At 40.7% G+C, this 16998-nt stretch overlaps 1 protein-coding gene across 1 annotated transcript in view; it reads left to right on the top strand.

Annotated features, from left to right (window-relative positions):
- LOC115457698 (formin BNR1-like) overlaps positions 1 to 16998 on the top strand; it is a 107580-nt gene that overhangs the window by 68945 nt on the left and 21637 nt on the right. The window contains exon 6 of the mRNA XM_030187291.1: positions 15185 to 15297. Coding sequence (XP_030043151.1) covers positions 15185 to 15297 — 113 coding nt within the window. The remainder of the gene's footprint in view (positions 1 to 15184; positions 15298 to 16998) is intronic.

Raw genomic sequence — 16998 nt, forward strand, 5'->3', positions numbered from 1 at the left:
TTCTGTTTTCCATGAAGTTTTTCCATTTAGGTTATAAATGCTGTGTTAATTTAAATTTTTTTTGACTATTCAGTGCAAAGTGACTCAAACATAGATGGGATTTTTTTTTTGTAATGTCTAATGATAGATTGTCATCTTGCATGCCCGTAAAATAGCAATGTGCCACATGACCTTAGCATGAAGATTGAGATGGTGCATCAAGCATTAATGTGACCTGTCTCTCTCAGGGAAACTGGAACTTCCCAATTCCTGTCTCAGGAGCCCTTTTTTGGGGGGATGTTTTTGCCCTGCGCTGAGGCCCTTTTTACTGCAGCGGGTAAAAAGGCCGAAAAAAGAAATGGCCAAGCGTTAAGATTGCACTTAACCACATGGCCATGTGGGGGGAGGGGAGCGCTTACCACCACCCATTGAGGCTGCCCGATTACCTCTGGGTAACCCCCTGCAGAAATATTTTTCAAGTATTTCCACTATCGCCGGAAGTGGAACTACTGCTGGCAGTAGTTCTAGATTGCCGCATGGTATGCCTGTGGTGAGCTTACCACTGCTTTGTAAAAGGGGGCCCCTCAGTGTCCAGAGTTGTTATGGCTTGCTTCACCTGAGGTGTAGAAGACACAAGGGGAAAAGGCATTTCTACAGTCCTACTCTTCCAGCCCAGGGCAATATAAGAGACTGGGATAGAAAACGTAATGAGCTAGATTCTATATATGACGCTTGAAAAATCTGCATGGAAAAAAATGTCTCTAGACATATTCTCTAAAGTACGCTTAAATTTTATAGAATGGAGTTAAATTTTCGTGCGGTATGTAGAATGTGCCAAGTGGCTCACCATGTGACCAAATTTGGTTGGGTCTATTTAGGCCATGTTTTACTTGTAAATCCTGATGCCTAAATTAGGCATAGATCGGGTGTATTCTATAATAATGCACATAGATTTTACAATCACCCATGCCCTGCCCCTGGCCACATCCTCTTTTCAACTATGTGGCTTAGAATTTAAGTGCACCACATTATAAAATACACAGTGAGTTATGCATGTAAATCTCAATGCCAATTAGTGCTGATAATTGCTTGTTACATCCAATTCACAGTGTTGATTAGCTTGTTAACCAATTAAGTTATGTGCATTGTTATAGAATACGCTTTAGTTTCCATGCAGATTTTCAGGCACTATATATAGAATCCAGGGGAATAGGGATAATATTAAGCCAGCAGCAGTCGGTGTTTTTTAAATGGCGAGCACCGTCACCAAAATTATGCCCAGATATTCAATGCTGAGCCATTTCTGCTTACTGGTGGTAAATATCCAGGTATGTGCGACTAGCTGGCACTTAACTAGATGAATGCCAATACTCAGCCCTTACCTAGTTAAGTTGAACCGGCCAAAAATAAGACATCTATTTATGAGGTCCTATTTGGCCAGTTAAGGACTGAATAATGGCACTTATCCAATTAAGTGCTGAGTCTGCCCCAGACCTCCCACACAAAAGCCGTTTTTGGCTTTAGCATTTAAAGAGGATTTTCAGCAGCACTATCTGAGTAAGTGTCACTGAATATTCACTCAAGGCCTACTTGGTGTGAGTTAACCAGACAAGAGCCTAATTTCCTTAAAAAACCCAGACCTGCCTTTCATCCGCTGCGGTAAAAGGGGGCTTCAGTATGCATTGAAAACACATGCCGATGCCAGGGCAGGACCCCTTTTGCCACAGCTTCATAAATGGGGCCCTTAACTGGTTAATTCACTTTGAATATTGACCCCTATAAATGCAACTTTATTAGTAGATAGTCAACAAAACACAAAGTTGAACTGAAATCAAGGATTGGAATTCAGCAATCACAGATGTAAACTTAGTGACTATGTTTCAGAGTTAGAAAAAGAATCGACACACTAAATGCAGCTGGTGCACAGGAACCATGATGTACGGCAACTAAATGCTAAAGGTGACAACAAGCAGGAAGTAGGAAAACCATGAGATATAGCAATGAGCCACTATATGGTATCAACATAATTTTACAACGGTAACGTGTGCTTTTTTTTTTTTTTCTTAAGTTGTGCACAACTTTCTTCTTCAAATGTCCTACTGATAAAGTCATTCAGGTGGCTTTGAGTGCCAGCTACTGTGAGTGTAGACATGGTGTTTCTGTGCATGCAGATTTTGATCTCTGTCTGGTGTTGATGGGCTGTTATCCAATATGGCAGGTGTACTTGATAATGCATTTCTGACAGATGTGCCCACTGGCTCAGGAATCTCATCGCTTCTGTTTCCTGCAGCTAATGTGCTCTCTCTCCTTAGGGGTGTACTTGAGTGGTGTGTGCGCTCTCCTTGTGAAGTTGGCTGCTCGGACACCCAGAGGTCCACATGAATGTGTTGAGTTCATTCAGTATCTACAAGATATGAGAATGGTGTGACCTTTTGTACATAGGTACCCAACTGTCAATGGTTTGTACAATCTCCTGGCATTGGCTTCATGTGGAATAAGCTCCCCCAATAAACAACTTGGATAAGTCTCTTGCACATGTGTCATATATTGTCTTTTGTGTTGACGTTTTTCTAATACACCTTGCATCACACAGGGGTCAAGTAGCTTACTAGCGATTGGCTGCTGTCCATATCCTCTGTTGGTGTTTCTCCAATGCGTATAGATTTCCACGGGTCTTAAACATCCTTTTTTGTTTTCATTCACAGGCTGTTCACTATCTTTGCAGAAGATTTATCTTTGGCTTTAGTTTGTGGGTGAATCAGGAATTTTGTAACATGTTCAAACCTGAACTTGGCATGTAAGAAAACCAAGAGCCATTATCTTAGATTGCTTGATTAGGTTGCAAACTGATTGTAGCTTCAGCAAACAAGTCTGGAAGCAGTCCCGTTTCTCAGAAATCTGAATAGTGATCCACTTTCAACAGGAACTCTTTCATGACAATCTGCCAAGGCTGCATTGATATGTTATGTGACGTCATTGTTTCCTTTTGCTGCTCACATGCATATCCATCCACTTGCTAAGGCAATTTAAATTTTATGGCAGGGCAGTTTAAAACCGATATCACAAAGCAGTCCAACACTCTAAAAATGTCAACTACAAAATAATCAATTATACACTAACCAGGACCTTGGTGACGACTTGTTTCACACAAGGTCCAATATCCTTGTGACTTGCACACTTCCTCATTGGTCCATTGTATTCAGAGTGCTAAAACTTCCATGATTTTTAATATTTTCAAAATTTTATATCATCTCAAGACAGGACCATGACCATCCGGCTTGAATCGATACATGTTAGTGTTTCTGATCACAGTGATTTGGGTATAATAATCTTCCACCTGTATAGAATGCCATTTTGTCTGCTTATTTCATCCCTGAATGACCAGTATTACCTAATTTCAGCTGGTGTTTCCTCATTTCAGTCTGGCCATCCAGCCACATTATAGTGCTTGCAAAATTTCATCTCTTGAAGTATTCTGTATGATCTGATGCAGCCTTCGGTCTGTTTGATTTGTGCAAAGTCATTGTCATTGCATCCAATGAACCCTGAGATGTTTAGTACCAGTGCTGGACTGCTGATGGTTGACAACAGTGGCTCTACTGAGATTGTAACTAATAAAGATTTCATGGCCCAGCTTATAAACAACATTGAGGTTTTAATGCTAAAATATTAATATGCTCTGAAGTAATTGGCTTCACTCTAAACAAAGCCCTGGATTTATTCAATGTGCACTTTGGATAGCAAATGCTCTCCAAGATACGCTTGAATCCAGAGAAAAAGGAAACTCAATGTGTTGGTTAATGCACCTCAGTAGTAACGCACTGTGCTATTATAGACTTATGCACAATGACTTATATACTCAAATCTTCATCGGTTCAATAGCCACCACCGTCCTACATATTTTTTTAGTTTTTAAATGAACACTTTTAGAGGCAAATAGCTTTGATAAACTACTTTATGCTTTTTACGCTACTTGGTACTCATCTTTTTGATGTAACACTTGATATAGTCAGCTTAGGGGCACTCTTCTCTGACATGGCACATGTTTTACTGGAATGCTTTTTCAAGGATGTCTCCTAATATCAGCCACCACTAATCATTGCTTGGGTGCACACAGTAGAAGCTTTCTCAAGATGGCTAGGCTTGTGGTCAGCTTCTGCTGCAATTATTTCTCATCCATTGAGGTATGATCAAAGCTCTGGTAGGCTAACATAATGCTAAGACATTCTTTCACAATCTGTGCATAATTTTGCTTGGCTGAGGTAAGTGACCTGGATGCAAAAGCCATTGGCTAACTCTCTTGCATTAAGCAGCAGTCAAATCCGTTTTTTGCTATTCACTCTATATCATAGTGGCCTTGGTGCCCTCTTAGTATCTCAATACAGGGGCATCTGTAACCAATTACTTTATTTCCTACACTGCCTGATCATGCGTTGGAAGCCAGTGCCAGACTGCAGTTTTATCCAGAAGCCTGCTCAAGTCATGAATTTCACTGGGTAAGTTACAAATCCTGTTAAACTCTGTGCTGATTTTATATCTACAGGAAGTGGCCTATCCTATATGGCTTTAATTTTTTCTGGGTCTGTGAAGATTGAAATATGTCCATGGAAATAGATTTCTTTCATCTTGAATTGTAATTTCTTTAAACTAAACTATAGCTTAACCTTTCTGCAGCGATACATTACAACTAAGAGCTTGCTATCATGGTCATGCTCTCCTTCCTCACCAGAGTCACCATAGCTGATGATGACTATGTCATCTACTATTGATGCCATGCCACTGAGCACCTCCAAAATTCATGCTAGCTTCCGCTGATACACCATGAGCCATCTCTTCCTTCACTATGAAGTCCAAGAATGACCATGAGACTGCTTTCTCACTTAATTTGCATTTCAGGAATTCATCATGTGTATCAACAAATAAGCTTTGGGCAGCTTTTATAAGATATCGTCTATTGTTGGCATCATGTAACATGATCTGTTTTTAAAAAAATATGCAAATTGTACAAAAATCAGACAAAGAAAAACATCTTTATCCAGCAATTTGAAGTTTAACAAATATAACCAATTAGTGATAAAGGAAAACATTAATAAAAGAAAAAAACATTCTAATATTCATGATGTCACTAATTAAGTCCCCAATATAGTCAGGAATTCAAGAAGGAGATGAGAACCCTCACTCACAAAAGAAATAAGAGAAATAAAGATGAAAGAAAAGGTACAGGCATACTACTTAAAACTGTGCTAGATCTAAATGATATAATTAGATATAATTGGCTAGCTTGATTACTAAGAAATGCTTTTCTTTGAATCTAGAAAATTTCTTAATTGCTTTGGGTTACAAAAAACATAGGTATGTCTTCATATTTAATCAACAACATTCACATATTCCCATGTGTAGCAACAGTAAAAGAATAGACCGCTGAGGTCCATTTTATGACTATCGCTATACATGGGAATGCAGAGTGGATATTGTTGGGGTGAACTTCCTGTGTATTAAAGCTTCATGAGCCGTTGTGAGTGTCTATATCCATATTTGATCAGACATTTAACAGGAAATTGAAGCAAGAACGGCCCTCCCATGAACTACTTCAGATCTTAAAAAAAGAAATGGTTTACATTTGGTAAGAGTCTTCTTTGAGACATCAGGAAAAAGCCAAATGCGATGACCCAAAAACACAGTTTACTGCTGTTGAAAGTAAAGGTTCAATATGGAGTCCTTATTGATCTCAAAGACATAAGACACCAGCAAGGTTGCATAGTCTTGGATACCCTCCACAGATGTTTCAAAAAATCTTGTCAAATTTAAACTATCAGTGAGATTCCTTCCTTGGCTTCTCCTACTCCCTGAACTTCCATCTTCTTTTTATAAGAGAGAGAAAAATCTTTTTAAAAGGGAAGGAATGCTCTCCTCTGGTAATCTAAGATTTTCCCAAAGGAATTTTATTTATTTATTTATTTAGATCATTTATACCCCGCTTTTTACCACGTAAAGCAGCCCCAGAGCGGCTTACAATGAACTAATGAAAACAATTACAATGACAGTAGAGAGGACAGAAGGGAAGGGAATATAAATACAATATTTAAACAAATAAGCAGGCAGGAAAAAGAAAGCAAAAAGAAGAGAAAGTAAAGAGTCCAGAATCAGGTCTTGACTCGCTGAAACATATTAAGGCAGGTAATCAGATCCTGCGAACAGGACAGGGATGCAGGCAGTAGCCAACGATTGGAATCTGCAATCCAAGAGGAAACAGGGCCCCTTCAACGTGTAGCACTCTCCAAACACAAAGCAGCCGCAGATGACCAGCAGCCAACATCGCTGAGAATGACCACCCCGGTCCAGCAGCATAGCCAAGAAGGTGTTGACTCGTACTGACAGATGCCAGGAACAAGCAGCGTAGGTGATGACCCGGAGGCTAAGCAGAGCGAAAATTGTCGCTGGCAGAGCACACCGAAAGAGGACCCACAGCACGGGAGACACCAGTGACCCGTTGAAAAGGCTGGTGAAAATCTCTTGAAAAGGTCTTTTGGGGATATGGAGGTGGATTGTGGGACAATCAAGACCCTTAAGTTAAAATTCCTTGACTTATTTTCCAATATATATATATATATATTTTTGTTACATTTGTACCCCGCGCTTTCCCACTCATGGCAGGCTCAATGCGGCTTACATGGGGCAATGGAGGGTTAAGTGACTTGCCAGAGTCACAAGGAGCTGCCTGTGCCTGAGTCTATTCCTCAGCAACACATTATCCTTAATTATCATTGCTTTAGTCTCTTGAATAGATGCTATCTGTTACCCTAACTCCTTTATATGATTATGTACCAAAACATTTCTCTCTAAGGTTTTAAAGCCATCTTCCAGCTACTCAATAGCCCCTTTTGTAAGAATAGCCATAGTGTGTCAGACCAATAGTCGATCTAGCCCAGTATCCTGTTTCTAACATTGGCCAATCTAGGTCACAATATCTAGCAGAAGCCCAAATAGTAGTAACATTCCATGCTATCAATACCAGGGACAGCAGTAGCTTCGCCATGTTTATCTCAATAGCAGACTGTGGACTTTTCCTCCAGGAACTTGTCCAAACCTTTTTTAAACCTGGATACGTTAAACGCTGTTACATTCTCAAACAGTGAGTTCCAGAGCTTAATTATTCTTTGAGTGAAAAAAATATTTCCTCCTATTTGTTTTAAATGTATTTCCATGTAATTTCATTGGGTGTACCCTGGTATTTTGTATTTTTTGAAACAGTGAAAAATCAATTCATTTATACCCATTCTACACTACTCAGGATTTTATAGACCTCATGAATTAGAAAGTCATGGAATAGAAGGTAATGTCCTTTTGTAGATTAAGAACTGGTTAAAAGATAAAAAACAGAGAGTAGGGTCAGTATTCTCAATGAAGAAGGGAAGATAGTGCCGTTCCCCAGGGGTCTATGCTGGGACCAAATCTTTTTAACATATTTATAAATGATCTAGAGATAGGAATAACTAGTGAGGTAATTAAATTTGCTGATGACATAAAGTTATTCAAAGTTGTTAAACTGCAAGAGGACCTTACGAGACTGGGCAACTGGGTATCCCTATGGCAGATGACACTTAATGTGAGCAAGTGCAAAGTGATGCATGTGAGAAACAGGAACCCAAATTATAGCTACATATTGCAAAGTTCCCCATTAGGAGTCACCACCCAGGAAAAGGATCTAGGAGTCATTGTTGATACATTGAAACCCTCTGCTCAGTGTGCAGTGGTGGCTAGGAAAGGAACAAAAAACAAAATTGGTCACTGCATCTCAAAAAAGATATAGTAAAATTGGAAAAGGTAGAGAGAGAGGTGATTAAAAATGTTGAAGGGAATGGGAGAACTTCCCGATGAGGAAAGGTTAAAGTGGCTAGTGTTCTTCAGCTCGAAGAAGAAAAGGCTGAAGGGAGTTATGACAGAGGTCTACAAAATACTAAGTGGAATGGAATTGGTAGACATAAATCACTTGTTTATCCTTTCCAAAAATATTGGGGTGCATGCAATGAAGCTACTAAATAGTAAATTTAAAACAAACCAGAGAAAATATTTCTTCACTCAATGTGTAACTGTGGAATTCATTGCCAGAGAATGTAGTAAAAGCAGTTAGCTTAGCAGGGTTTAAAAAAGATTTGGCTAATTTCCTAAAAGTCCATACCCCATTATTAAGATGTACTTGGGAAAATCCACTGCTTATGTCGCAAAATGCCTTAACCACCTGCCTGGGGCTACCCTGCGGCCACTTTAGAAGGTCTATCTTTTGCCAGGAGCCACATAGCACTCATTGACCTGGGGTATCCATATTATATGTTTCCAGGTATTGCCATGGACCTCTGATTATGTTATGCTGACCTTTTTTTTTAACATATTTGTGTTTATTTTTGGGAGGTTTCTGTTTGCTTTAGTGTTCACTTTTGTATTATTTGTATGACAAAAACTTTAATAAACATATAAAACTAAAAAAAAAAAAAAAGAAGGTCTATCTCCAGCACAGCTCAGGTCCTCTTGCACCTCCTACAGTACCGCTAAGTCATTGAGTGGCGGTAAGGTCTCAGGCCAAAAATGGATGCAAACTGTTTTTTTTATTTTGCCGCACGTCCATTTTCCTGCCCAGGATGTGGCAAAAACTGGCCTGGTGCATGCCCAAAAGACACGCTTGCACTGCTGCAGGCCACTTTTTGCCACAGCTTAGTAAAAGGGCCCCTTAGGGCTTCTTTTACAAAGCTGTGCTAGTTATTCCCGAGTGGCAAATGAGAGGAAGCCCATACTGCATAGGAATCGATAGTGTGGATTTGTAAAAGAGGCCCTTAGCTCTTTGTTGCCTCGGCTCCACAGCTCCTTGGTAAGTGGCACTTGATATTTTGGGGGTATCCTTTATTTTCCCTGGCCCAGCTCTTTCCCTTCTCCATGTGCTCTGCTACTTTGATCCGTTTTTCCACTTGTTTTTATACAGGGCCACCAAGAGACTGAGCCAGGGCAGTGACGCCACTCTCTCCCTCCCCAGGATCGCCGCCACTGCCGCCCCCCCCCCCCCCCCATTGCAACTCCAAATACCTTGGCTGGCAGGGATCCCAAGGCCACACCAGCAGCAGTCTTCCTCCAGCGCTGCTCTTCACTCCGCTGCCTTACCTGCCCTGCTCCTGTGGCTGCTTTTTCTCTCATGTCGCACGTGCTCAGAAAAGCAGCTGCTAGGTGGCAGTCAGTGCAGCAGAGTGAAGAACAGTGCTGAAGGAAGACCTCTACTGCTGGTGGGGCCTGAGGGGACCTCTGCCAGCTAAATCAGAGGCCCTGGCCTTAAGCCCTGCTATGTCTGCTCCTCTCCAGCCCTCAAAGGAGGCCCAGCATCGGAGTTTTCTCTCTCCTGCCCCTGTCAGAACATGATCACCTGGGTCTCATCAGGAGCAGGGTAGAGAGAGAACCCAGCGCCAGGCCCCCCTTGAAGGTCGGGCCTTGGGAATTTTGTCCCCCCTGCCCCCCCTCTGTGGCCCTGTTTTTATATCTTAGCAATGGACTTCTGCTCCACATGTCCTCTTCACCCCTCTTCCTGGGAGTTGTTCTTCAGACACCACCTGGACTCTGCTGGGGGGTAGAACTATTCTTCATATATTTGTTGCTGAGGGGGCTTCTGGCTGCCAGACTCTTTATCCTGTGGGACCTGGCCGCAGCTTTTGCTTCCCTTGCTCTCTCTGTTGTGCTTCATCTGCCAGCTCTCCTTCACTTTGTCCCTCTCCCAGAGTGCTTTTGCTCTCTACCATTGCTGTATCTCATTGCAGCCTTTTTTTCCCCCTCCCCCCATGAGCATTGGGCTTCAATTCCTGTGCTTGCCTTGCTGAATCTCTGCCCACTGTTGTGCTCTACACCCCAGGGCTGCTATTGACAAACACACACACAAAAATCTTTTGCTGTTTCTTCTGTCCCTGGCTCTTGCTGTTGCACTCTGCAACCCCCCTGGGGCTGAAGTGAGTAAACATAACATTAACATAAGCCTAAAATTAGTGCTTATCCACATGCAATTGACAGCATCATATAGAAAAGAGACATAACAAGAGTCAAGGTAAAAAAGCATAGTAAGTAGCCCTTCACATGCTGTTTGCTATGGACCTGGTAAATATTAAAATTATAGCACAAGTCATCAGACCCATGTATTTCTGAAGCAATTATTTACAACTCATCCTCATAAAAAGCTAGCTTCAATCACTGGACGATTTATGCCCATCTAAGAACTGTAGTTAACCTCATGAGGTATTTGGTGCCACTTATATATATGGGGTTTTGAAATTGGGCTCTTAGTGGAAGAGTAGACTAGTGGTTAGTGCAGCAGCCTAAGAACCAGGGGAGTTGAGTTTAATTCCCACTGCAGCTCCTTGTAACTCTGGGTGAGTCGCTTAACTCTCCGTTTCCCCAGGTACAAAATTAAGTACCTGTATATAATATGTAAACTAATGTATATATATATATAATGTAGTGATGAGGTTAGTGCTCAAGTCCCCGTTAGGAGGCAAAATCCACTAAGACTACAGTCCCCAGAACCCCTTTTGGGACAGGGTGGGAAAGGCCAGCCCAAAGAGCAGGAGTGGAGTCCTAACAAAGATGGGGGGGGGGGGGGGGGGAGTAGCTCAGAGAAAGGCTTGCCCATTTTCCCAGCCCCTAATAGAGAGAGTGTGAGGGATGAAGCTCAATACCCTTGGCTGATGAAGCAGTACTTGATTCCTCCTGGGTGTGGTGAGCAAAGGGAGGAATCTCTGAGGACTGTACGAGAACGAGAGGCCCAGAGAGGCAGCTCTGAGGGAGAAGAAACCATGATATATATGAAAGAGGGGAAGGACATACCCCTGGAACCCTCAGCAGAGCCTGCAGGAATGGGAAACTACAGAGCAAGAGAACTCCAGCAACTAAAGGCAGTGTGGGAGGACACAGGTGAATAAGTACTGTGTAGTGGGAGGTGTGCTGTCAGCCCTTGTTATAGAAGGGCTTCTTGTGTGAACTGGAGAAGTGAAAGTAAAAAGGTTGCTGATATTTTTTTGCTTGAATTGCTAAACTTACTAAGATAAACTGTTGGGGGAGTGGCTGAAGCCTGAGGAACTTCAAAAAGCAGTTTCTCAATTAAAAAGTCTCCGGGTCCCGATGACATTTCTTGTGAATTTTATCGTATTTTTCTTAAAGATGTTTTGCCTCATCTGCTCTCTTTTTATCAGTTACTTGAAAATAGCCCAACCATCAAGAATAGGTTTGCGGAAGCTACCATCACAGTTCTTCCAAAGCCTGAAAAAGATGCTACTTTAGTCCCCAACTACAAACCAATTTCCCTACTAAATGTAGATTATAAAATATATGCAAATATTCTAGCCAATAGACTCACTAAAATTATAGGCAATATTATTCACCCTAATCAAGTTGGCTTTATGCCTCACCGTCTTATTACAGACAATTCAAGACTCACCATATTTCTATCTTAGCTAAATCACGATGATCTCCAATTATTGCTTTGTCCATAGACGCGGAGAAGGCATTTGATAGAATTGAGTGGCCCTTTTTATTTAAAGCTCTTGAATGGTTTGGAACCCTAGAACGTTTTATAACACAGGTTAAAGTTTTATATAATTATCCAACGGCCCAAATTTTGATTAATAATACACTATCGGATCCGATTCATCTGGAAAAAGGTTCCAGACAAGGCTGTCCCCTGTCTCCTTTCCTATTCAATTTAGCTCTAGAGCCATTTCTTATAGCAATTAAAGATAATATAAATATCACGGGAATTTATATTGGAAATTTGGAAGTCAAGCTCTCCACTTATGCAGATGATATAATGTTGTCCTTGACAAATCCAGCCTCCTCCTTAGTGGCTTTGTTTCAGCTTACTTCTATCTACTCTAATATTTCTGGTTATAAGATTAATAAATTTTAAGATAGAGGTTTTTCCACTTAATGTTCATAATACTTCTGATCTGGTTTTGCTGCATGGTCTGTTATGGTCTTCACAGCATATTCGATCATAAAGGTATTAATGTATGTCCCTCTTTGGAAAGTACATTGGAATTGAATAAGAATTATATCCTGGAGTTGGTTAAATCTCTATCTCTCATGGAAACCATTATATCTTTATTGGTGGGGTTGATTGGAGACTTAAAATAATGCTAATTCCCACAGTCAACTTCAGCCTTAGTATGCTTACTATCCTTTTTCCGAAAGCTTTTTATACTCAAATAGATAATATCTTAACTAAATTTTTATGGAATTATAAGCCTTCTAGGATTGCTCTGAAATCTCTTAAAAACACCAAAGGAAAAGCGGGTGTCCTTTTTCCTGATTTTTTTTTTTTTGGTTTATCACAAAGCATTCAATTTAGGTCAGGCATCATACTGGTTGATAAAACCTCTACATTATCAACCAGTGTGGTTAGCAATGGAGCAACTGGTGTGGGGCTCTTCTTTAAAGCCCCATCTCTTGCCTTTATCTATTCCAGAATGATTGAAAAATAATAATATAATTCTTTCCTCTTTCTCTTGCTTACATGAACTTGATAATTATATGGAATTTTCAAGCTCTTGTTCCCTTGATTCCACATTATGGGGCAATCCTTTAATCAAAATTAATAAGCATCCTATATTTTGGGAAATTTGGGCAAAAAAGTGGATAAGGACAATTGCTCATGTATATTCTGGTAGTTCAGTGGTTCCCTTTGAGGATCTCTGTTCTGTCTTTTCTTTACCAGTCAGCTAATACTTTAAGTGGCTCTAGATTAAGCATTGCTTAACCCAGAACAGAGATCTCTCTAACCTAAATGTAAAGTCCCCTCCTATACATGATTTCCTTTCTAAAATTTGTTACAAAGGCCATGTTGTATCACAATTTTACAAATTTTTTTTATACAAAAATGTTTAAGCAGCAAACTAAGCCTATGCTCAGTTTGGGAAAACAATCTTCAAATTCAGATATCACCCAATCAGTGGTTTTATCTCTGGTCTAAAGTGAGCAGGCCTATAGCTTCGGCCAGCTACGTACAGTCATTATATTTCTTTCGTCATAGGGCGATTTGGACTCATAAATTGGCGGTAGCTGGTCTTTCGAATAACAACAAATGTTGGTCCTGTGGCTCGCATGCTGGTACCTTGCTTCATATGATTTTTGATTGTAGAATAACTTATGAATTTTGGTGTCAGGTGTGGTCTTTTATTTCAAATATTCTTCCTGTAGAGGGTCCAATTACTCCTTCAATTATTATGTTAGGTTCTGTGCTATTCCAAGATCAATTGGATGTTTCCCAACAAAAATTACTGAAAGTTTTAGTGGTTGCTGTGCTAAAATTGGTTCTTATGCATTGGAAAGATAATTCTAATCTCAATCCAATTTTTTGGTGGTATTCAATTTTACAGATTCATAAATTTGAAACCTCTGTGGCAGACAAAATGGGTGAGACATGTTTTACTGCTAAAACTTGGTCTCATATGGATAATTATCTGAAATCTTATAATTTTAGGTAACTTGTTTAATTTTTTTTTGCTCTCTGAATTCTGTGTTACAGTTTGTTATTGATTGATAAATTGTTTGTCTTTTTCTAAAACCAATACAATTCTTGGACTTAAAAAAAAAGATGGGATCAAATGAAAGCAAATGACAGAGGGGGTGTAACCTGCAGGGAAAGGCAGGTACAATCCTAAACAAAGGCATGTAGGAGGTAACATGCAAGTTCTATACGGAATGGCAGGTATAACTTTAACCATCTTGCGGGCAGACTTGATGCTGGTCTTTATCTGCCGTCTGTTACTATGCTATATTCAGTAATTTAATTCTTTTAAGTAATTTCCACCATTTTGCCTCACATTGATGACATGCTATGTTTTACTTGCAGATTTTTTTTTTTTTTGCAGTTTCTCCATCCTTTGTCATGAGCTCTCTAGAGATGAGATTAAGTGACATTGGTTTTCAAACACATATATAAATTTCAAAGAACATAGTCAAAAGAAGTTCAGCATTGTGCATGCCCACTTTTAAACTGAGGCAACACAATGTCTGTGATACAGGTCTTAATTGAGTGGTCTTACAAACAAGTGGGCTAACCCTCAATTTTGCCGATTTGTGGCTTTTTGGATCTAGCGCATCAAGACATAAATATTTACCAGCGAACAAGTGGATTAATCTAAAAGCCAAGAAATTTTGCAGATTTTTGCGTATGATTGAATGGGTTATAGCCATTGACCATATGAACAACTGGGCCAACCACATCAGGTGTTGAAAATGGGATAGCCCATTTTTTTTTTTGTTACATTTGTACCCCGCGCTTTCCCACTCATGGCAGGCTCAATGCGGCGGGCAATGGAGGGTTAAGTGACTTGCCCAGAGTCACAAGGAGCTGCCTGTGCCGGGAATCAAACTCAGTTCCTCAGTTCCCCAGGACCAAAGTCCACCACCCTAACCATTAGGCCACTCCTCCACTGCAGCCCATCCAGTTGGTACATAGTTATAGTAGACACATAGCTAGTTTAACTCATAAGAACAGGGCCATAGCAAGCTATAATTGTACCCTGTACAACTCACCCACTAGGTGCCCCACCCACCAAAGCATCCTCCCCTTTCCAAAGCCCCCCTTCCTCCCCAGATCTCCCTCGCAAAGACTCTCTCACCCCAAGAACATCCACTCCTCACCTCTCTGTACGTGAAGGATACTCTGGTGGTAGTGATCTTCAGTTGCTGCTACATGTACCAGCTCTGGGTTCAAAATTCTAGTCACAGCCTCTAGAGATAGTCTTGCATTCTTCTGGGGGGGAGGGGGAGATGATGGCCAAGGAGGGGAGGCAATGGATGGAGTGCAATTTTGGTAATTTTTTCCCTCTTGCACCCTATGTGGCCACACATGGGAATAAACCACTTAGAAAGTGATAAACACTTGTATTCTGTCTCATATGCCATGTGCATTGCTGCTTGCTGAAGTCTCTCTGAATCCATCTGCATCCTAGGGAAGCAAGAGGTCAGTTCTGCTACACAAAAATCTCCTATTTTGATCACATGCCTAAACAATTCTTTTCTAGTTCATTGTCATTTGAAAACTAATTGTACACTGTTGAAATGTTTGCCAGATTCACAATGCAATTAAGCAGCTTTTCACATGCAGTGTCATATGTTATCATAACTGATGGACTGTATATAAATGTGCACTGACTACTTCTAATCACTTTTTCATCAGAATCCGTAGCAAACTGTTTCCTTGAAATGGGCATTGACGTTACAGGCAGCAAGGAATTCAAGCCTCATCTGACATTTCTGAAACTGTCGAAAGCACCTTTTCTGAGAAGAAAGGTAACATTTATTTGAAATGGCCTATATTATCCTTTTTTAAATGTTAGTAGCATTTCCTATATGGTATGTGAATTAACAAGCAAACATATTTATACATTTTCAGAGGGTGAAGGGAACTGCCAGTTTTCCCCCTAGTCATTTGGACTTTTATCAGAAGGAAGTGTCCCTTCCTACTGGTTGGGAGGGAGGAGGAGTATAAAAACAAAATAGAGCCACTTCACCAAAAACTACTCATATGATTAGGAACTAATTACTGTCAAAAGATGGAAATAAGAAGAAAAAAAGTTAAACGGAGAGGAAAAGCATCAGTCCCTGGTCCAGAACTACGACCTCACAGAGCAGCCCTACATAGAGCCTGTGAGCAGCCATTTCAGTGCTCCCCCCTGAAATGGCTGCATGCCAAGTGCAAACGTACCACACGGCCATTTCTTTTTTTGACCTTTTGCCAGAAGGATGCTAGGCTACATAGAGAGGGGCATAACCAGCAGAAGAAAGGCGGTGTTGATACCCCTCTATAAGTTGTTGATGAGGCCCCACTTGGAGTATTGTGTTCAGTTTTGGAGGCTGTATCTTGCTAAAGATTTAAAAAGACTGGAAGTGGTGCAAAGAAAAGCTACAAAAGTGGTACGGGATTTGCGTTGCAAACCGTATGAGGAGAGACTTGCCGACCTGAACAGATATACCTTGGAGGAAAGGAGAAACAGGGGTGACGTGATACAGATGTTCAAATATTTGAAAGGTGTTGATCTGCAAACAAGCCTTTTTCTGAGATGGGAAGGCAGTAGAACTAGAGGACATGAATTGAGGTTGAAGGTGGGAAGACTCAGGACTAATGTCAGGAAGTATTTTTTCACAGAGAGGGTGGTGGATATGTGGAATACGGGTTTCCCTGCCCCTTCATCGGGACGTCTTGCAAGGACGTCCTCAGGAAAACCTGGGCACCCCTTTTGATTATGCCCCTCTATGTGCACTCGGCACTATTCTATAAGGTAGTGCATACCCCTGGATTCTATATATCACACCGAGATTTCCGTGCAGAAATCGAAGCATATTCTATACACATTACTTATTTAGTTAACAAGCTAATCGGTGCTGTTAATTGGATGTTAAGCAATTATCACTAATTGGCATTAATTGAGATTTACGTGCATGACTCACTAGGGACCCTGTTTACTAAGCCAAGCTGTACACGCACAGACTTTTTAGAGTGCACTAAAAATTAGCACATGCTAATGATAGAGACACCCATAGGAATATAATGGGGGAGTCTATCATTAGTGGGTGCTAATTTTTAGAACGCACTTAATAGTTTGCGCCTACAGTGTGGCTTAGTAAACAGGGCCCTAAATGTATTCTCTACTATGGTGCGCCTAAATTCTAAGTTGCATAATTGAAAAGGGGGCGTGGGTGTTTCTACAATCTATGCACATTATTAGAGAATACACATGCTCTGCGTCTAACTTAGGCATCAGGATTTTTGCCATGTAAAACATGACCTAAACGAAATGACAATTTCGTGGAGAGCCACCTGGTGTATTCTGTAAACTGTGCAGAAATTTAAGCTGGTTCTATAAAAATGAGGTTTACTTTAGAGAATATGTCTAGGCAGATTTTTCAGACACCATATAAAGAATCTAGCCTATAGTGCCTAACTGCAAGGGGGCTGTATATGTGGGCAGGCCATGGGTCTGTCTCCCAGTT

The sequence above is a fragment of the Microcaecilia unicolor genome, chromosome 1 (assembly GCF_901765095.1).
Source record: "Microcaecilia unicolor chromosome 1, aMicUni1.1, whole genome shotgun sequence".
Lineage (NCBI taxonomy): Eukaryota > Metazoa > Chordata > Amphibia > Gymnophiona > Siphonopidae > Microcaecilia > Microcaecilia unicolor.